This window comes from Bactrocera neohumeralis, chromosome 5 (assembly GCF_024586455.1).
Source record: "Bactrocera neohumeralis isolate Rockhampton chromosome 5, APGP_CSIRO_Bneo_wtdbg2-racon-allhic-juicebox.fasta_v2, whole genome shotgun sequence".
NCBI classification, from domain to species: domain Eukaryota; kingdom Metazoa; phylum Arthropoda; class Insecta; order Diptera; family Tephritidae; genus Bactrocera; species Bactrocera neohumeralis.
In genome coordinates this window covers 65,064,784-65,085,973 of record NC_065922.1, presented here as the reverse complement: position 1 = coordinate 65,085,973, position 21,190 = coordinate 65,064,784, and the positions used below count along the sequence as shown (strand labels likewise).

Below are 21,190 nucleotides of genomic sequence, written 5' to 3'. Positions count from 1 at the left end.
TACACGAGCACACAAGTGCGTTCGATCGGTATGAATTCGTTTGCCCATACACGACACACAAATCCATTTTGCGTTCGTTCTTCACAGAGTTAACATGTGCGACAGGCAAGCGGAACATTTCTTGGAATTTATTTCTAATGTAGCATTTTTATCTATTTCATTGTATTTCGTTAATAAGTTATTCCAACTTTTATTTTTCTTACACTAAATATGTATATGTATGAGCGTTTAGGCAAAAAGCGAAAACTTTGAAGCGTGATTTCTCGGTTTTTAATTTTTACGATTATTCTTAATTGACGGGCAGGATAGGAAAAAAACTAAAAGTCGTATGGAATTAGGGCAAAGTTTATTATCATTGACATAAAATTATCTTATATTTAAACTAAAAAATATTAAGAAAAGTCAAGTTTTAACATATTTTTAAACAGCATAAAGTAAAATTCTTTTGATCAGAAGCAACTATTTATTCAATTTTTAATAAAATTTTAAATTTTACACATTTTTTTGGAATTTTCTTAGTTTAACTAGAAGATAAATTAATAAAAAATATGAACCTCTTTGAATTTTTTGTTTCCGATAGAAATTGCGACCTGCATCCTGCCCGCCGTCCGAAAAATGTACATGTGAGATGCATCGAGTAATTGCTTCCCAAAGGCAGAATATCAAAGATTTCGTATCCAAAAAATTTGTGAAAGATGTTCAAATATATAACTATAAAGCCTAGAAATTTCGCTTCAATCAATTATTTCTTTCCCTCCCAAAAAAAATCCTCAAAAAAATCGATTTTTTGAAGCCTCGAAAGCAGGCTCTCCCCTTAACACTTGCCATTGTCCGCGATCTTCACTGTTCGGCGACACGAGAGAAATGAGATTTTGTGCGCCGACAACGCCATACACGATAAACATGTTCGCGCACCGATCGTAAAAAATCAAACATTTTCGCGAACATGGATCGGTACGCGAACAAGCCCATACACGATAAACCGCAAGCGCACACATAACGATCGAACGCACTTGTGTGCTCGTGTATGGGCGCTTTAATACACAAATATTGCGGTATGTGCAATTTACTCCATAGTACAATGATTTACTCTATTGTGAACTGTGTGTTATAAGGGATTTTGAGCACAGCCAACTTTGCAGCTCACAATTCTAAATTATTTATTTGCGCCTTTTGAAGTTATTTTATGCTAACGGCTAACGGCTTAGAAAAATTTAATTCCTTCATTTAATTTCGTAAGTGACGTTCTTCTGTGTTTAGTTAGATTTTACTGAGAAAGCTGAAGTTTTATGGATTGGAATTTCTAGTTATAAAATTACTACAAATAATAACTTCGCTTTATAATGGATTTTGAGGATGCCAAAGAAAATATACAACCATTGGCGGCTGGACGCAATGCCAGTATTTTACATGCTTCTTTGCGTGTTGAGTCGCCACAAGAGTTATTGGCTCGACGGCGAGAGTTAGAACAAGTCATTCGAGAATATAGTGGTAATGATCCCCTCGAACCCTGGTATGCATATATTAGCTGGATAGAGCAAAGTTTTCCTTCGGGTGGGAAAGAATCTGGTTTAGAAGAAGTGCTAACAAAATGCTTATCTCAGTTTGAAAATGAGGAACGCTATTTCCAAGATAGACGAATGATTAAATTGTATATGAAATTCGTAAGTACTTTTGTTCTGATTTGTAACTAAATGAACATATACCTAAAATAATTACTCGCAGATTGATAGTCATCAGCATCCGATGGAATGCTATCAACAGTTATTCAATGCTGGAATTGGTACAATGATTGCTGATTTCTATATTTGTTGGGCGTACCATTATGATTTATGTGGTAATACACGCAAGGCAGACGAAATATTTCGTAGAGGCATTGCATGTCGGGCACAGCCTTTCGATGAATTGCAAGAAGCGCACCAACATTTTGGCTTCTCCGTTGCACAACGTTTAATGTATCAAGATGACGACGAGGTAAAAGAAAGCACAAAACGTCAGTTCGAGGAAAGACGTTTAGCTTTAACGTCTTTACGAGGTCATAGGCGTAAAGCAACTGTCGGTAGTGTACGCACGGGATCTGCAGTGAAGAGTTATGCACCGGGTACGGTACAGGTAAAAGAAAAATTATCAATTAAATTGATTATACATATATATTTTTATTTATGAAATTTGCAAATTTTTATTATAGACTAGCGCTAGTTCTTCAAAACAAGAAAACACGCGCGTACAAGTTTTTCAAGATGAAAATGTCAATCCTAATTCACAACTAACAGCAACAGTAGTTGAACAAGAAAGTGCATCTGAAGTTCCTAAATCAGTTGTGCGTTCAATTATTGATGCAGCACGAAACCAAGAAAATCTTAAAGAGCCAGGACCATGGAATAAAGCACATGATAAGAAACTGTCTGGCAAACTCTTTTGTAAAAAGGATAGGAATACTGATTTGGGTTTCAGTATTCACGAGGATACTGAGATGGAAGAGGATTATGTTAAAAAACCTCTAGCACCACCCATTACGGACGGAGAGAGAAATTATGAAAAGCCCTTTAAATATCCGAAAGATTTTAAGAACAGAAATTTACCACAAAAGGAATGGCTTACACCAGTAACGATCGAAAATGAGCCGGATCCTCGAACTTTCCCACAGTATAACAAATGTTTTATGTACCCAAGACCAAATATAGAATTTCAGCCAGAAGAGTATCGAGCGTACCGTTGGTTTAAAAAACGTGGTATTTCAAATAATTTTACAGCAAAACGAGACACTTATTGGTGCAGCTACGATGTTAATAGAAATGTAAGACAGTATCCTAATTTTGCGAAAACATCCAGGCCACAACGATTGACAGAAGTAGACGCATACTTCGAACCAGAAAATAGGAAAGGATTAATGGTGTGCTTTAGGGAGTTATATGATTCTTCCGAAAAGGTTGAATACCAAGTCGAAGAGTTAATGGCAAAACGTCTGCGTCGACATGATACAATATTAATGGCAGCCGATATGGATGAGACTGCATGCGGCATTAATGAACGGCTACAGAGGCGCAAAAGCTTTTTTCCTTTACGCAAATCGATTTTGCCAAGACCTTCCATCGTTCCCATGGAATCTAAAGAAGATATTGCGGTTGAAGATATACTCCATAAAGAGTCTCTGAAAATAACAAATGTTCCCGAAACTTCGAATGAATCTAATAAGCTCACCGCGCCACCATCAACAAAAACAGGACTACCGTTCGAAATTTTCGAAGATACAATTAGCACAGCTACAAGCACTTCTCCAGCTGATGCTATTAATAAAGTTAATTCAGTTTGCAAAGGACAAAATCCTTCAACAGTTAATTCCGATTTCAAGTTTAAAACACCTGCTTTACCAACAATATCCACGTCTGTTGTAGGAATAACAAAAACCGCCGTAGAAAATAAACTAGGTTTCGAAATTTATACTGAACCTTCTATGAGTGAGGTTCAATCATATACACCTAGCACTGAAGGGGCTGTAGGGGGCGCTATATTTGATCCGGAAGAAACTTGTTCTACGCAAATATTCAACGTATTTTTAAAATCTCAGTCGGTTAGTACGCCTAAGATGGCACAGAAAGTTGCGCCAAGACAATTTGGATCTATTTTGAAGAGTGTACCGAAACCTCCCGAATTTTCAAATAGCCCAGAAAGTAATCCAACACCTGAAGCCATTGCAGATGAACATGTAGAACCCCTAAAAGCCGCAGTTGAATACTCTCCTTTGACAGTGAAGCAATTGTCCACTATTTTAGAAACTTCCGAGCATGGTACCACCCAGGGTACATGTACGACTGGTGGCACGACAACAAAGTCTTCCAACAGCACATCTGACGGTGAAGGCGAGCGTGAGATGGGAACGCGGCTATTAATGCCTGTTGCGGAATTAGAGCCAGTAGAAGAACAGTCGCGTGAATCGTCCACTATACCAGCTGAGGTAATGGTATCATTAGAAAATATTAATTTGCATGGTCAGACAATGCCAGAAGTGAAAAATCCAATAACGGTTGGCACGCATGAATTGTCCATAAATAAATCAAATGTTATCCCACAAATTGCCAATGTCGAACCAGCTACACCAGCTTATATGCGTTTGCAGACGGGGTCTGATGCGCTAGTTGCGTCTACAGCGTTAGCGCCAGCATTAAACTTTTCAATATTCGAAGATGAACCCACTGAAGCGATTAAGGTAAAACAAGCTGGGAATTTTACGCGTATTGACGAACGCGAGGATACAGCGGCTGGCTATGCCATACGCAGCGTTCGTTTCCAAGAGGACAAGACTGAGACAATGCCGAAAATGCTATTGCATTCACGTTCTATTGTAAAATTTCAAGAAGATAAGACAGAAACCATACCCAAAATGCCAATCGCAACACCCGGCTTAGTACAGTTTGAGGCAGAAAAAACCGACACAATGCCGAAAATTACGCTTTCAGCACCAGTCAAAAATCTCAGTTCGAATTTGGAAGATTCTTTTGAGTTTTTTGGTCAAACCCCACCCGGTAAGAGCATATTACATCCAAGATATGAAGTTTCGGCTTTTAAGGAGTGCATGGAGGCACGGACGCCGTTGTTGTCATCGGCTAAACGACATTGTGATATCAATACTCCAGATGCAGTACAGCTGAAGGCGCAGGGTTCAACACAAAAACAGGTATGTAGTTTTTTTTAATTTTTATACCCTAAACAGGATAAAGGTTGCCACGAAGTTTGTAGCACACAGAAGGAAATGTCAGAGATATCGATCTGAAATTTTGCACACATTATTTTCTCGTCAATCATATATGTAGGTGCCATACGAATTGACTGATTCAAATCAGGTGCTTGTATGGCAAAATTTCTTATTTGACAACTTCTTCACGAAATTTAGCATACTTTATAGTTCAAGACAACGCTATAAACTCCGAACAAATTATTCCGATCAGTACTCCGGTAAAATAATTTAAATCGAACAACTGTAGCATATAAGTACATAGATACATAGCTGTCATACAAGGTGATCATGTCCCTGCATGGATAATTTTTTTATTTCACAAGGTGTTTAAATGAAATTTGAAAATTGTATAAGTAAAATAGTTCAGATGGGACACCTATAGCGCACAAACTGATTGATCAAAATCGAGGTAAAGATTTTTTTTTTTTTATCCTGTAAAAATTTTCCTGTGAAGAATACTATATCTTCAGAGCTGCCGAAGTTTTTTTGTTTTATTTTTTTTTTTTACGAGTTTATGCATATTTGTTTCTAAATGCGTTAACAATATTGACTATTTCAATTTGCAACAATAATTATCCAAATTTTTTTGTATACTCTAATTCATATAATAGGCCATCACAACAACGACGAAAGTTAATGCAGCGGCTTTCAAAGGACCAGCACTATTTGAGGATGAAGTTGACAAAGTAACGTCTACAAAGCCCCAAGTACTGTTCTCATCGACAAAACCTTTAACTTCACAAAAAGTCATCACACAACCAACGGTGCAGAGGGTAATCGCGCGTGATTCCTTTTTGTCGGAATTTTCCTATATTGAAGAGACCCAACCACAATCTGCGGTCATTCCTGCCAAATGCGAAGGAAAAAAGAATGATGTATCTAATACTAGAACGGTGACCGAAACAGCAGTTAATACAAAAGCACAAAATGTCGCTAAATGTAGCGATTCGAATGAACAACAAGCTAAATCAGATTTGAGCGATTCCTATTTAAATGATTTCTCCGAAATTATGGACTCTCAACCTGTACAAAGTGATAACAACTGGCTCAGATCTGGCTCGAAAAATAAAGTCATGGAAACACAGAAAAAGGATCAAGGAAACTTTTGTAATTCGTTGCTAAAAGACTTCTCTGCTGTAATGGAGTCTAAACCAACAGTTAAAGAAAACGAATTTCTACAAAAGCAGTCTACAACAAATATAGTTGCTACAACTGATTTGAAGCCTAAAAGTGAATCAAGAAATTTAGCGCCTACAAGAAACGATGAGAATAAAGCTAAATTCGATCTTGGAAATTCTTATTTAAAAGATTTTTCTGTGGTTTCGGAATCGCAACCAGTCGAAGTTCAACGGGAACGCCAACAACCCATGGCTTCTGATAACAAACATAAAACGAACGAACAAAGCCATGAAATGGATGCTAAAAAGCTTGAAATCGCCAATTATAGTTTAAAAGATTTTTCTGTAATTATGGAATCGCAACCGGTTGTTCAAGAAAGAAAGCTTGAACAGCACATATCTCGTTCTACGTTAACAACAACTAAACCAGTAACTAGCAAAGTCGATATGTCACAACATATAGATGAAAACATTCAACCGACTTTAGGCTGTTCTTATTTAAATGATTTTTCAATTGTGCTCGAGTCACAACCCGTTGAAAACAAAATGAAAAGTAAGATATGTTCAAATCAAACAATTGCTGATGAGGTATACCAAAATCCAAATGCTATTCCTGCAACACAAACGAATGAGCTTCATCCGAAGGAATTTTCAGTTGTTTCGAAGCCGCCGATTGAAAGCGCTACCAAGCGTGCACAAGAACAATTTGAGCAACTTTATACAGACGTAAAACCGGCTGCACCAGCACAACCGCTCATGTTTCTGAATTCCTTCATGAAAGACTTCTCCGGATTTCGCTGCCCTCCCGCCGAGCCAATAAGTAGTAAGAAAACCACTACACGCTTAACATTTCTGAACGATTCAAGAAAATTTAATGAATCTATACATTCAAATCCAATTAATAACAGTCTTAGCAAAGAATCGAATAACCCTGTACAAAATTCGAATAAATTACATTTTCTTGAGAAATCGAGGGTCAGTCTAGCCCAAGCGCCGCCAACTGAACGCTTGTCAACTGAAAAGTCTTTTGAATTGAATGCAGAGACTGCTATGTTCTCCACAAATATCAGTATGATTAAGAACTCCACACTCTTGCCACAAATTGAAGTGAATGCCTTGCAGGTGCCATCACCAATAAAAGAGCAGACGCTACACATAAAGCAGGAGAAAGATGAAACTTGTAAAATCGGGATACAGCAACGGGATATCTTAAAAACGCCGCCAAAAACGATAAACGTGTTGCCGTCAACGTTGCCAAACGTTTTGTTGCCACCAAGTTTGGCACAAGAGCATACACCAGCATCATCGACAGGTGCTGTACCGAAACAGCCATCAGCTATGAAGCTACAACGTGAAAGTAAAATTCCACAACCGATAAGTCATACTGTATCAGAAATTAAACAACCAATTGAGCATATAGATATACCTGATACCAGTGATCAGGACATTGTCCAGGACGGCGATGCCGAAATGAGCATATATTTTAAGCATACGCCGAAAACGCCGAAAATACAACAACACATATGGACTGAAAGTTCGCCCTCCCCCAAAACACCATCACAGAATATATATGTTCATCGGGAAGTAGATCTAAATGTCACCAATCAAATTATAGACAACGTGAACGTTGATCCCCAAGTTAATCCTTTTAATGGCTATTTGCAAAGTGCCTTCTTGGAGCAAATTGAGTTCAGTAATTATATTGAAGAATTGCCAAGTTGTATGCTAGTTGGTCACGTGTCACGTCTAAATTACGGCGCTAAAATCAAGGTTAACGATGTTGAATTTGATGTTTTAAAGTTAATCGGAGAGGGCGCATACGGCGCTGTGTATTGGTAAGTACATCCGATTCATTTGGAAAAATAGCACACTTTCAAAATAAGTTATTCAAATAGTAAGTTTTCAGTTTTATCAAGTAAGTGAATCTTAACAATTTTCCACGTTTATGTATGACATGACTTCCACAACTTATAACGGTAAGCGTATGCCGTTATCATGCCTACTATTTTGTTGTTACTCGTTTTACTCGGAGAGTAACGAAGTTTGGTTGGACAATGAAATAGCGCACTTTTAATTATTTGTACAAATACTCATTATTAATTAGCAATCGTGCAAAAAAATACGCTGTTTTAACTATAACTATAAAAATTATTAACATATTTTCAAAATGGGCAGAAATATGCATTGTTCTCTGGAAAAAAGGATAATAATATTTGGTCCTTACAAAAAGGCAAAAGTCCAACTCAGATTGCCGAAATTATGAGTTGTCCAACTCAGATTGCCGAAATTATGAGTTGTTCGAGGAAAATGGTATACAACGCCATCAATTTTGTTAAAAGAGATACAAATTTGCTCAAAAGTAAAATAATCCACAAAGCTCCTGGGCGTAAAACAACGGAACTTGTCGATACAGCCATCATTAGAAAAAGCGAGGGTGATCCTTTGCAAGGGTTTTACATTCTCAAAGTGTGCTATTTCTCCGTCCATGACTGTACATATATAATATAATTCGCTAAATCTGTTCGTCTGTCTTCCACATCCCTTTCTCCCCAAGAAGCTGCACATTTGTCAGATTCACTGATATCGGCACACTCCTGCAATATGAACTGATCGGTGAAAATCAAGTTGTATGAAAACTATTCTATTTCAAGAGATATATTCATGAAATTTGTCATGGATTATTCTCCAGGCACTATCGGACTTTTTTAATTTATAGCTGCCATACAAACAAACATCTTAAATAAAGTTCTTGTATGGAAAGCTTTTATATTTTACAAAGTGCCTTCACGAAATTTTGCATAGATTATTGTTGCAAGAGTACAACGGTTGTTTAAATCGGACCATTATAGAATATAGCTGCCATGCAAACAAACAAAAGAAGAAAATAAAGTTCTTGTACGATAACTTTGTTATTTGTAAAGGATATTATAGTTAACTTTTTTATGATTTTGTATTTATTTATTTGTGTTTTCTTCTTTTTTTTATAGTGGAACACATAATAAGACTGGCAAGAAGTATGCGCTCAAACAGGAACGTCCACCGAATTTTTGGGAATACTACATATGCTTGGAAGTGCATAGTCGTTTAAATTCGGAAGATTTGGTAAATGTAAACTAAAAATTTATAGTCGTAATAGTGTCGTAGCTGTTGTAGAGTATATAGACATTACCAAATTAATGTTGTTGTTTTAACGGTTATCAGTCCCCGTTAGGATGGTAAGGGTTATCTGTGTTGTCATCGACGTCATCTAGCGGGAGGCCCAGGAAACGTGCTGTTTCGACGGGGTCGGCCAAAGGGAAAAGGGTGTTGGATGAGTGGGGTTGGTAGGGTATGCAAAGAGGTGGTCAGTGTCATGCGGAGACTCGTTGCATGCAGGACATACATTGGGCATGTCTGGGTCAATTCTGGATAGGTAGGAGTTTAACCTGCTACAATATCCAGAACGAAGCTGCGCTAGGGACACTCACGTTTCTCGCGGCAACTCGAGCTCTTGCAGCTTTCCAAATTAATTGTCAGGATTGTTGCCAAGCTGACAGGCTTTGAATTGAAGCATTTTTTTTTTCTCTACCAGAAACAATTTTCACCACACACCAACAAATAGGGAGCTTAAATCAAAATCACTTTTTGCTAGCTTGCCACTACTTCCTGAGCTCTACGTAGAATAGTTTTTTTTTTTTATGAACACGCAACCAATCCACACTTTCGACAATCTGAATGTTTTAGTAAAGGGCCAGATCTGTCACCATTTCTTAGCCAAGCTAGTTCGCACATCCTCTCAAGTATGATGAATGGGAATGAATTTCAGCATTCAAGAAATATGCGCGAATGTTTATGCTATTATTAAAATTGCAATACCGTTCAAATACAAATCTGGTCTTTTGACTTCATAATTTTTTCTGTTAAATGTGTCTAAACATTCATATTTTCTCACTTTTTAGGTTTCGGCTTTTATGAGCATCGATTATGCGCTGATTGGCAATAATGCCAGTATCCTGATATCACCGTTTTCTGTTCATGGCTCGCTAATAACTGTATGCAATAAGGTGAAAAAACATACATTAAGAAATGTCGATGAGTATGTAGTGATGATATTAACTTGTGAGCTGCTGAGCATCATTGATCATTTGCACGCCATTAATATTATACATGCAGACATTAAAGCTGATAATTTTATTTTAATGAAGAAGTAAGTACAACAATGCGACCGCTTGCAAGGTATGGTTTCTAAAATGTTTTCTATGCTTTACACTTGCAGCTTGGATTATAACAGTACGCAATACGCCTTGCAGCTAATAGATTTTGGTGTATCAATTGATATGAAATTATTCAAATCCGGCCAAACGTTTAATTATGTGCACAATGAAAACGCTTTCAAGTGTGTCGAGATGCGTGAAGGACGCCCTTGGACGTATCAACTGGACTTATACGGTTTGGCAGGTGTCATACATGTTTTACTCTTCGGTAAATTCATGGACATTGCGCAACGCCCTAATGGTATATGGATGCATAAAACACATGTGCCCCGTTATATTAATCGCACGTTGTGGGATACAATATTTCAGTCATTACTGAATGTGCGCGACTGTGAAACGATGCCGAACCTGCAAAATTTGCGCGCACTTATTAAAGAAGAAATAGCTGCGAAGGAGAAATTCGTTATGAGGAAAATTGCAGAGTTTAATTCGGCTTTAAGTGCTTGAAAGTATAGAAATTGTTTTATTTGTTCACAGCAATCATATTGTAACTATTTTTGTATTACAATTAATAAATTTTTTACTATATGCACGTTTTTACACTGAAATTTTCACATTTCTTCAGCATAGCTGCCAATGAGTTTGAGGAATTCAACTGTTTCTGGTGAGCTTGATTGCGTGTGCTTAATATTTTCTTTTCGGCAGCGCACATTAAACGGTCCTTAATATAGCGGTCCATTTCAAAGTCTGCCTCTTGAGGTACAATTTCATCTGGATTTTTAGTGGACGCTGAATCGAGCGCTTTAATGATAAGACTGAGCAAAGCATGTGCCAACTTGTGGCATACTTCGTATTCCATCGCTTCGGGCGTGGTGTAATAAATAGCATTCTGATTGGTAGGTTGTACTCCGATCGCCAGTAGAATGTTGCAGAATATGCCACGTTGCATACGTGAATATGGCTCAACCAATTGTGGCGGTATTTGCATTGTGGTAGCGAGTTTCGCTATGAAGTTCGAAAACTTCTAATCAAGACATTGAGATACTGCGTGCGACACTGACGCTCCAGTTTGGTGAGCATCTCATAGTAAAGTTCTTGTTTGCGTTTGTAAAGATCTTCACGTCTGCGTTCTTTGCTTTTTTGACTCTTTATAATTTGTTCTAATTGTCTAAAAGTGAAAAACATGTATTTAATAAAATCTTTATACTATTTTATAAAATATTTAAATTGGTTGAAAAAAACAAGAAAAAACGTTAACGGCGTTTGCACCAAAACTACACTAGGCATCAAATGAAAGTATAAATTTCACAGACGTTTCAATGCAGTTTTATTAAAATAAAAAATTAATAATTCATACATTAATATTACATTTACATACTTGTAGGTATTTAAAAAAACAAATTACTAAAGAATATATCTTTTTCACGGAATAGGAAACATTTTGTTCCACTTAAAAAAAAGAACTTTTAAACAAAAATGTTCAATTGAAAGTATAAATTTTGAAAAAATACAAAACGCTTGGTTTAAAAGTAAATTTAGTACTTTTAAGGCAATAGCCCTATTTATTTTGAATTACTGCACGAAGACGTTTTGGCATGCCTCGAACCAAACTTTCTAATATTTTCATTGGAATAATGTCAAATTGTCTCTAAGAAAAATTATTCCAAGTTTGTACGGCTGCTTTTTGGTATTTGGTATCAAAAATTAACCATAAATGCTGAATTGGATTTAAATCCGGTGACAGATCTGGCCAGGCCAGTTTTTCGCGTAAGCTTTCTTCAAGATGTGCGTTGGGGGTCGTTATCTTATTGGAAGCTACACGACTCCAAGTTCATTTTTTCCGCATTTATTTTAAAATGTTCGCTAAGAATGTCAACATAGCACTCAAAAATGAGTGAACATCCTCCATGCTTCACTGATGATTGTATGCACTGTGATTTTAAGCGATCTGAAGGTTTACACCACACTCGCTTACGTGTTTTTTTAACTCATTAGCTCGAATTTAAATTCCTCGGATCAAATTACTTTATCTCAAAATGTAGTTGGCATATTTAGATATTGTTTTGCAAACTCTAGTCCTATTTTTCCCACTCGAATGGAAAACATACGTCGTGTTTTTGCGACATAGTTTTTAAAACCAGATATTCGTGATTCGATTTGCATTGTAATAATAGAAATATCCAAACCAAAACTTTTGATCAACTCCCGCCATAAAATTTCAGGGTTTTCAGGTGCTTTTCTTCGTACAGGTCGCTCAGCGTGTATAGAAATTTTGGACTTTGGACCTCCACCGTATTGAGTTTTGCATGTCTTCCTTCTCTTGAAGTATTAAAAGATCTTTCGAAATAGAATACTTTTCATATATTTTTTGATACGCTTCACCCCTTTTCCCGTCAATTAAGATCCGATTCTCTTCAGTTTTTCGCATTTTTTAATAAGAACAGAACAAAAATATTTTCACCATAACAAAAATTCCCTTAATAAATACAAATTTATTAAGTCTGTAGTAAAATTCAGTTTTAACTTGAAAGAAATGAACCAAAACTAAAATTATACTTTTATTTGACGCGCACTCATAGGCTCACCAGCGAAGACTTATCACTCTCATTGGAGTAAACATATTTTGCGTCTAAATAATAACTGCAAATATTACTCCAACTGTTTATTTACATAACGGAGCATCTATATGAAATGCTTTATGAATTTATTCTTAAGCGAAAATGTAGGAAGTAAATGAATTTTCCACTTACTCAGTTGATATCGCATTATATTTGCGAGCCAGTCTTTTGACACGCTGACGTCGTTCTTTAGGCGTTAAAACTTTGCCATGCTCAAGATAACTGTCGACGATGCTGCGTTTTTGTGGACCTGCTATTTGATCGGTACGAGGTCTAACGCAAGGTGGCGGCGCTGGCTTATACGCCATGCGTGCCACATAAATTTTTAGCTTTTCCATATTTTTCAGTTCCTTTTTTTTGTCCTCCAATATTATCTCCTCTTCTTCAGGTTCAATGGTAGATGAAGAAGGTAAGGGCGCATCCCAATCATCGATTCCTTCGGAAGCCATTGCAATGTTTTTGTTTTTACTATTAATTTAGCCTTATTTAAAAAGTTTAAGACGCCAAAATATTAGAACATAAAATTTTAAAAATGTAATGAATTATACAAAATTTTTTAACACAGTTTATATTTACACAAACTTTACCAATAGTCAAAATATGTTTAAAAAAAATCGACAATTCATTTAAATTTTATGCACAGCCAACTTTCAGGTACTTCAAATAATTCGGCAGGATTTGGGGTGTAGCTTTGTTTATATGGCACATGCCAAGTATCCTGTATTTTGTGTGTGCAAAGCAGGTGACGTGTTGGTTCCTGCGTAAAGACAGAATAAATTAAAAATAATAACTCTCCTAAACAAGTCTGAAGGAAAAGTTTGCGACTGATGTGCTAAGAGGAAAAATTTGAGTTAAAAAATTTTCAATCACGTACAGCTATTTTTGTCATTTTAATAAAATGTTGTAGTTTGTTCTCTGTACCACGTGACTACACCAAAACACAAAAAATTCTATATCTTAGGTAAATTTTCCTATAATTTTCGGTTTTAGCAATCCAAAATTAGCAAGAAACAGACTCAAACTTCACAGTTGCAAAATGTCTGCAAACTAGTGTAATTGATAATTGAAAAGTTTACTTAAAAATACACTACCTTTACAATTATTCTTCCATTGTCCGTTTGCGTAATTAACGAGTACTGATGTATTTGTTGCCAGTGCCGAAATATAGCACGCAACTCGTTTCCCAACAAAAATGCATGTGAACGCATCAAATCACGTGAGAAGAAGTCAGTTGATTGACCACTTTTCAATGTGGCATACAGCAGAAAAGGATCATCTTGCGAACTGAAATTTAAATATAATTATTTCAAATGATTTTAAAAATAAAACCACTTACAGATTATTTGTCAAGAACATACTAGCATTTTTCCGTATATAAAACATGGAATCTTTCGGCCAGCTATTCATATGCTTGCGTCCAAGAACAAGTACGTGTTTGCCTTGTGTTTTAAAATGCTTCACTACATTTGCAAGCTAAATATGGACGTAATAGATATGGAAATAGGAAAATATTCAAAATTATTAAACATTAAAAAGAATATACCAATGAAGCCAGCATTTTAGGCGATTTTTTAGCGCCCATAGAGTAGGCCACATTAAGACCGTCAATAACGCAATCATATGGAGCTGTTTTATTTACATAACGCTTGAATTGTTCCACCTCCTCCGGCGTTGATTTCTGGAATACATCGTTACGTATGAGTACCTTATTCAAAAAGGAATTACTCAATTTAGCAAACTCTGCGTCACTTATAGTAATAGTCCGCATATGTAATTTGCATTGTACACATTTGCCTTGTGCGTCTGTTAGAGATGACTGGACATTATGTAAATTATTATTTAGTATTTCGGTTATAAATTCTGCTACATTTGCTGTTATAATCAATTCATATTTTTCCCAATATGCAAATAATGTTTCCAGATTGCACTGTAGAGTAAGTGGTTGGCGCGCTATGTACCGTAAATATGCTTTATAAGTTTCGCATTTAGGTTCTTTGCCCTGTGCCACGGTTTCATCGAGCAAGTTCCAACCAATGTTTATTTCACCTTCAGTAAAAGCTTTTACTGTGAGTTCTGTATAAGCGCCGATACTTGGTGTACTGGTGAGTTTTGTCATAGTTAGCAATTCTATACCCGTGCGCCATTCTTTTGTACATACCAAACCATATATTAAGTTCTCACATGTCGTGGCGTCTAGAATTTCATGACGTTCACGTAATTTAGCATATAAGTCTAAAATATCCTGTTGCTCTTCTGGCGTAAGTGAAGCATCGTGTCCACCTTTTTTATGGTAACTTGTGTTGTAAATACGCAATAGACGTCCAATTGATGCTAAGTTAGGTTCGAACCCACATTCGCGCAAATAATGCACATAATTCTTAGCCAGAGGAAGTTGCTCCACGCTGCCACATAAACCAAGTATTATAGCATCAACATTACTATTACTAATGTGTTTGTAATCAGAAATCAAATTATTTCGCAAATCTTGCCACTCATTTTCACTTAACTCGGTTCTTTTCTCAAATAATTCTTTTTTTATGGTTATCAAGCGATCCGTATGTGGCACACTAAGCTGTGAGCGTTTGTAATTGCTGGACTTCCTTGTTAATGGGTTTAGTAATTGAAGAGACGAGAAGAACGGATATAGCTTTTTACTTTGGAGAAATATATTTAAACATAACATTTTATTCAAATGTTAGTTGGATTGGTGGGGCAAAACGAATAAACAGAATGTAATATGCATTTATCAGCTGATCTGCAAAGGATGGTAATAACCCACTAGGAAAATGTTAAACTAATTACCAAACGAATTGTTAAAGTACTAGAGCTTGAACCTCTTGAATCGGGTTATGTGATTTCATATTTTCAATGACTACAAAATAATTTCAATTGTATACAGTTTACTGAAAAAAACTTTAAAAATCATTGTCTCAATTATACGAAGGGTTACAGAAATGCCGCCTCTTATATTATAAACTGAAAGCACATCTCTAGTGATAATAACAGCTGGGAATGCTTTTGACTATTATTTTTATTTTGTTTCGGCTTCTTATTGTTAAACAACATTATTCTCTTCATAATTAATTAGAATATGATTTAGTTAAATATTGTTTAAACATTCGATTTAGGGTGCTCAAGTATACCGATTAAGTCGCTATAATGTTTGAAGAGAATTTAATAAACGCTGTGCGGAAATATCCATGTTTGTATGATAAAAACAACAAAACATCGGACAAAACTCAACAAATTATTAAAAGATGTTGGAACAATGTTTCAGCTGAAACAGGTGAGCCCGGTAAGTTAACGTTTCTTAAATATGTGACTTTGAGGCGCACACTAGTTAACTTATATTTTTATTGCATAGTTGAAAGATGCCAATCCCGCTGGAGATCACTTCGTGATCGTTTTGTAAGAGAAAATAAAAACTATGTTGAACGAAATCAACACAGCATGTGGAAATTTATGGATGGTTTAGAGTTTCTCAGGGATTTCATTGATACACGGTTAGTGGTTATTATTAATCATAACATTTTTTTGAAGCATATTATTCCAGAAGAAAAAAAATGGAATTATCTTTGGAACAAAACTCCCAGGACATATTACAAACAAAGAAGGAAGAAAATCCCGATGAGAGTTTGTGCAGCAACAGCAACAATGATTTTGATGAGGAAATCTCTAATTCTTCTCTAAAAAGATCATGTGAAGAGAGCTTAGATTTCGAACTTGAAGATTTTGCAGCTGTTGAGGTTCAAACTCAGCCGAATTTACCACATATTGAAGCGCTGATTGAAACGCCAATTAATGAACCATCCATCAGTCAATCTTTCAAAAAATCAATACGCTCAAGAACTCGTACAAGAGACGCTGAAGCAAAGTTTGATATGTTGGTTGGTACTCTGAATGAGTACATTAAATGTAGTATTAATGACAGAAAGAAAAGGAAACATGAAGATTTTTTTGGATTACTAAATACCTATCTTTCTAAATTACCAGAGAAAGAACAAGATAATATTAAGGCTGATATTTTAATTATGGTTTTAAGTAAAACGAGACAAACGTAACCGCTTTGTGAGTTTTTCTGTATTAATAAATATTCAATTTAAGTTCCATGTTGGTCTGTATTATAGATTCTGAAGATTGAACTTATATCTAATTTTAATGTCATATTACTCGCCATTTCGAAATATTATGTAGGGAGAAACGTTATTAAAAAATGAAATAAACAATATGTTCCTAATGCTTTTTGAATTATTTTTTTTATTGGGAGCTCCTAAAAAATCCCTATAATATTGGAACACAGGTAATAAATAAAAGTTTAAATGTAACATAGGCCTTTTCATCGTTTTTACAGAAATATTTATTTTCGAAAAAAAAAATCCTAAAGACTTTTATATAGCTAAATAACAACAAAAAGATTATCCTGTAACTGTACAATCTGCTACCCTTATGTATTCATAAAACCATACATATTTACAATAATTTAAACAAATCAATAGTCATATTGCACTAACATAGATAACATTAAATCGGTTCATTAAAATCATTTAAGGCAAAAGGAACCCCAAGCTGTTAAGAATTCACCATAAAAGCTTGCTTCCGTACTAATTCTCTGAATGTACCAGCTTCACTTGTTATCAGCTCTTCATAGCGTCCTTGCTCTACTACACTGCCGTTTTCTAAAACTGCTATTTTATCAGCGTTGCGTATAGTGCTTAACCTATGCGCAATTGTAAGTACTGTTCGTCCTTTGGATACTTGCTCAATGGCGTTTTGAACTAATTCTTCTGATACAGAATCCAGAGCGCTAGTTGCTTCGTCCAATATCAATATCGCTGGATTCTGTATAGAATATTTATTTTATAAATTTTCTCAAGATGTATTGTACAATTATATTACCTTTAAAAGCGCTCTTGCTATCGCTACACGTTGTCTTTGCCCGCCACTTAGCATCATTCCGCGTTGCCCAACAAGCGTATTCAGACCATTCGGTAGTTGTGAGGCGAATTCGTCAACATGTGCTTTGCGAATGGCATCTGCAAATGCTTCTTCGTTCACTTTCGTGCCGGGATTAAGGCCGTACAGTATATTATCACGTATTGTTCCAGAAAACAACGTTGGTTCCTACAGTTAGTTCAAGCTAAACACCTTTAAATCTGATTAGTTAACACGCCTACCTGATTTACTGCACCAATATGACTACGTAGCCAAATTGGATTTAATTCTTTTAGATCAATACCATCCAACAGTACTCGCCCTTGTAACGGATCATATAGACGCAACAACAATGTAGATATAGTGGTTTTCCCTGAACCACTACGCCCCACCACAGCAGTTGTCTCGCCTGGCAGGAGCGTGAGATTGAAGTTGTTCAAAATGATGCTCTCCACACGAGATGGAAAACTGAATAATACATTCTCAAACTTAATTTCTCCACGCGGAGGAATTTTCGGTACGAAACCTGTATGTAATGGGATTGAATATTGACGATCAAGTATTTCCCAGACACGCTGAGCTGCCCCTACACCTTTGTTTAACTCCGTGTAAAAATTGGAGAGCCCGTTAATGGATATTGCAGAATAGGCAGCATACAGTATGAAAGACGTCAGTGCGCCAATGCTGAGTGCATCACTAATAACTAGTGTGCCACCATAATATAGTACTGAAATTATTATCACGTTACCGGAGAAACCAGTCTGTAAGAAATATTTGAGTGTATATAATGTATATTTTGATAATTTTTTTTTCTGATTACCAAACCAAAGAATAGTGATCGTGCTTGTACTTCCTTATAACCAAGATTTAAAGCATCACTAAGTAGCATTTCATACGCTTTGCTCTCTTCCTGCTCTTTGCAAAATCCTTTTACTGTCTTTATATTGCCTAGACGCTCTTCCACAGATTTTGATATATTAGCAAATTTGTCCAAAAGATTACGTGTAATGTTGCGAACATAGCGTCCGTATACAATAGCCATACCAGCGACGCATGGTACCACACATGTGCTAACTAGGGCCAGACTGGGTGATGTATATATCTACTTATTTGAAAATAAAATGAATAATATCGACAAACTTGACTGACATATTTGAGCGTACCATCATAGATGTGCCCGCTACAATCATGACAGTAGAGCGCAAGCCATCCGATAAATTTTGACTTAATGAGTTACCTATCATATATGTATCATTAACTAAACGATTCAGCAGTTCTCCGGTCCCTTTTGTGTCGAACCAGCCCGTTTCTTGTAAAAGCATGCGCCGATACACTCTGTAGCGCAAATCTTTCACAATGCGTAAAGCTTTAGCGGACAGCAAATTTTAATTAGATGAGAAATATAAATAAATATAATCATAGAGGCTTACAAGCACTATTGAAGAGGTAAACCCGGAAATAGTTGGTTAAACCACCGAGCACAAAGATGCCTAACAGAATTATGGAAAATTCTTTCAGTTTCTCCATGGTCTCTGTATGCGTTCCTTTTTTATCAAAAATTATGTCCAATATCTTTCCCAATGCGAATGGTACACTCATTGTTATAGCCGAAGAAATCACCAAACAACCCATTGCCGCTAAAAATATTCAAATATTTACAGCCCTTGTTACATTTCATAAGAACTTTTATTGCAAATCTTGACATACCAATAAGTATCAATTTTTCTGACTTCGCTAAGCCTATAAGTCGTATTACATCCTTTCTATGTAATTTAACTTTGGTGACTTTCTCAGCTTGCTGTGTATTATTGCTTACATTACCACGAAATCTCGCTATTCGCAGACACACATTACCGCGCACAGTGGGCACGAATATTTGTTTTTGTATTGAACGTAAGCCATGCACTGTGATAAAGCCTCTGCTAATGGTTGTTGGTCTGAAGGTCACGAACGGTCGGCGGAAACCACTGTGACTTGTAAGGCGTGAAAGCGCGCCTTTTATACAGGCACAGCGTATTATCATTTTAATAAGTATTTATTTTAATTTAAAAAAATATAAATTTGTGCGCGGTATACATAACAACGTACGAAAAACACATCTCACGACTAAAACAGCTGTTTGAAAAATACCAAGATTGCCAAAAGTAAGTATTTGCGTGCTTTTTATCGATAAGAATAAATCGATAATTATAATTTGGTTAACAATCTATCTAAATTTGTAGGTCCTTGGTTCATATTTGGTGTAGATAGTCAATCCTAGATATGTAGTATACTTTTCTGTGTTTGACAAACAAATTCATTAGTCCGCGATGCTATGAATGAAAGGTGAAGCTTGCAGGTTGAACAATTGTTTTAAGTTGCAACAAGAACAATTTAAATCCTAAAGTTTTAAAATAAAAAATATTTAAAATCCTAAAAACACCCAGGCAATATACTTTAAAGAAAATTAGGAAATATATATATTAGTAAAGATTCTTTCTTCTCTTTCCGTATACATATGTACATAGTATAGTAGGTATGTATGTATGGCTAGCTCGACAGGAAATCGAGAATATATGAGGCTACCTTCCAGATACGAAATTTTTCCAAAATTTCATTTGTAAGTTATTTTAAAATGGTTTTGGGGAAGAAATATGGAAAATACGACTATGTAGTTATGACTGTTAGGTTAATAAGTCTACGACTTCGAAGTTATGCCTGTCAACAGTGACGTGGGAGCCAAGTCGCGAGTACTACGACTGTTTGTTCGATTACAGGAGATATTTCGTCTTGCCCTCGTTCACTACCAGACCCATTTTCTTTGCGGGCGGTTGTTATGTTATGTTTTCACTGTCATTCAGCAGGCTGGAGAAGTGTTCCCTCAATAATTTCAGTATAAAATAAAATAAATAAATATTATTTTTGTTATACATTTTAACTTTATTTTTAATGATCTCATTTTATGCATCATTACTTAAATATTATATGCGTATATGGGGAAGTCGATTATAAATATGTAATTATGTATATAATTATTTGAGTTTTATATTCTTAAACTTTTATACTATAAATACAACATAATATTATAATACGAACAAAAATGTAAACATACTTCTTATACATAATTTTATATAAGGTAAATATTGAAAATGGCTTGGGTTATACGTGTGTATATATATGTATGTGCTTCATAAATCTTTCCAGTAACGTAAAGTAATGTTTATAAATATTATTCTTCTTGCAGGTTCCGTATAGGTTATTTATTCATTAGCTTAACTTATGATTACACATATGTATGTATGTATGGTATATACAAGTCTAAATTAAAATATGAGCAGTATTATCGTTATTTTTGTAGTTTGGAACATTAACTGTAAATTTCGAATGTCGCGAAGTTAAGAAAATATAACATTTATTACACAAAAGTTCCGCGCTTGCTTACGTTTTACAATGCGCTGCAAGAAGAATTTTTCTTTGATATTCCATACCAAAACTTAGCTCAAAGTCGTCTCCTGTGTTTCAGAATTTTTTATTAACGTAATATAATTTTTATTTTCATTATAATGACTCTCTTGGTTTACTCGACTTTTGATTATTCACAGTGGTAAATGTCAC

The 21,190-nt window shown here is 35.6% G+C and overlaps 5 protein-coding genes across 6 annotated transcripts; 2 read left to right on the top strand and 3 right to left on the bottom strand.

Moving 5' to 3' along the window:
• Window positions 1-1,150: 1,150 nt before the first annotated feature.
• Window positions 1,151-10,654, top strand: LOC126759145 (uncharacterized). The gene is made up of 7 exons (XM_050473800.1): window positions 1,151-1,664; window positions 1,726-2,112; window positions 2,189-4,675; window positions 5,347-7,688; window positions 8,841-8,955; window positions 9,792-10,039; window positions 10,109-10,654. The coding sequence occupies exons 1-7, from the start codon at window positions 1,344-1,346 to the stop codon at window positions 10,551-10,553; spliced, it is 6,345 nt and encodes a 2,114-aa protein (XP_050329757.1). The 5' UTR covers window positions 1,151-1,343; the 3' UTR covers window positions 10,554-10,654.
• On the bottom strand, window positions 10,630-13,317 carry LOC126759184 (uncharacterized). The gene is given in 4 exon segments (XM_050473866.1): window positions 10,630-11,072; window positions 11,075-11,214; window positions 12,797-13,145; window positions 13,252-13,317. Coding segments are annotated over 3 exon segments (900 nt in total). The 5' UTR covers window positions 13,114-13,145; window positions 13,252-13,317.
• LOC126759170 (mitochondrial ribonuclease P catalytic subunit) lies at window positions 13,207-15,401 on the bottom strand. The gene is made up of 4 exons (XM_050473845.1): window positions 14,208-15,401; window positions 14,001-14,137; window positions 13,756-13,948; window positions 13,207-13,421 (listed from the first exon to the last, which is right to left on the bottom strand). The coding sequence occupies exons 1-4, from the start codon at window positions 15,345-15,347 to the stop codon at window positions 13,287-13,289; spliced, it is 1,605 nt and encodes a 534-aa protein (XP_050329802.1). The 5' UTR covers window positions 15,348-15,401; the 3' UTR covers window positions 13,207-13,286.
• Window positions 15,402-15,674: 273 nt separating this feature from the next.
• Window positions 15,675-16,901, top strand: LOC126759186 (uncharacterized). 2 transcript variants are annotated; one of them, XM_050473870.1, is made up of 3 exons: window positions 15,675-15,959; window positions 16,029-16,167; window positions 16,221-16,901. In XM_050473870.1, exons 1-3 carry the CDS (start codon window positions 15,824-15,826, stop codon window positions 16,723-16,725), a joined length of 780 nt encoding a protein of 259 aa, XP_050329827.1. In that variant the 5' UTR covers window positions 15,675-15,823; the 3' UTR covers window positions 16,726-16,901. The 2 variants fall into 2 exon arrangements, with proteins under 2 accessions (XP_050329827.1, XP_050329826.1); XM_050473869.1 differs by having other exon boundaries at window positions 15,677-15,959; window positions 16,218-16,901.
• Window positions 16,902-17,079: 178 nt separating this feature from the next.
• LOC126759161 (ATP-binding cassette sub-family B member 10, mitochondrial) lies at window positions 17,080-19,706 on the bottom strand. Its single transcript, XM_050473834.1, has 7 exons — window positions 19,304-19,706; window positions 19,027-19,233; window positions 18,760-18,962; window positions 18,417-18,698; window positions 17,839-18,357; window positions 17,561-17,785; window positions 17,080-17,503 (listed from the first exon to the last, which is right to left on the bottom strand). Exons 1-7 carry the CDS (start codon window positions 19,617-19,619, stop codon window positions 17,234-17,236), a joined length of 2,022 nt encoding a protein of 673 aa, XP_050329791.1. The 5' UTR covers window positions 19,620-19,706; the 3' UTR covers window positions 17,080-17,233.
• Between the last annotated feature and the right edge of the window lie 1,484 nt (window positions 19,707-21,190).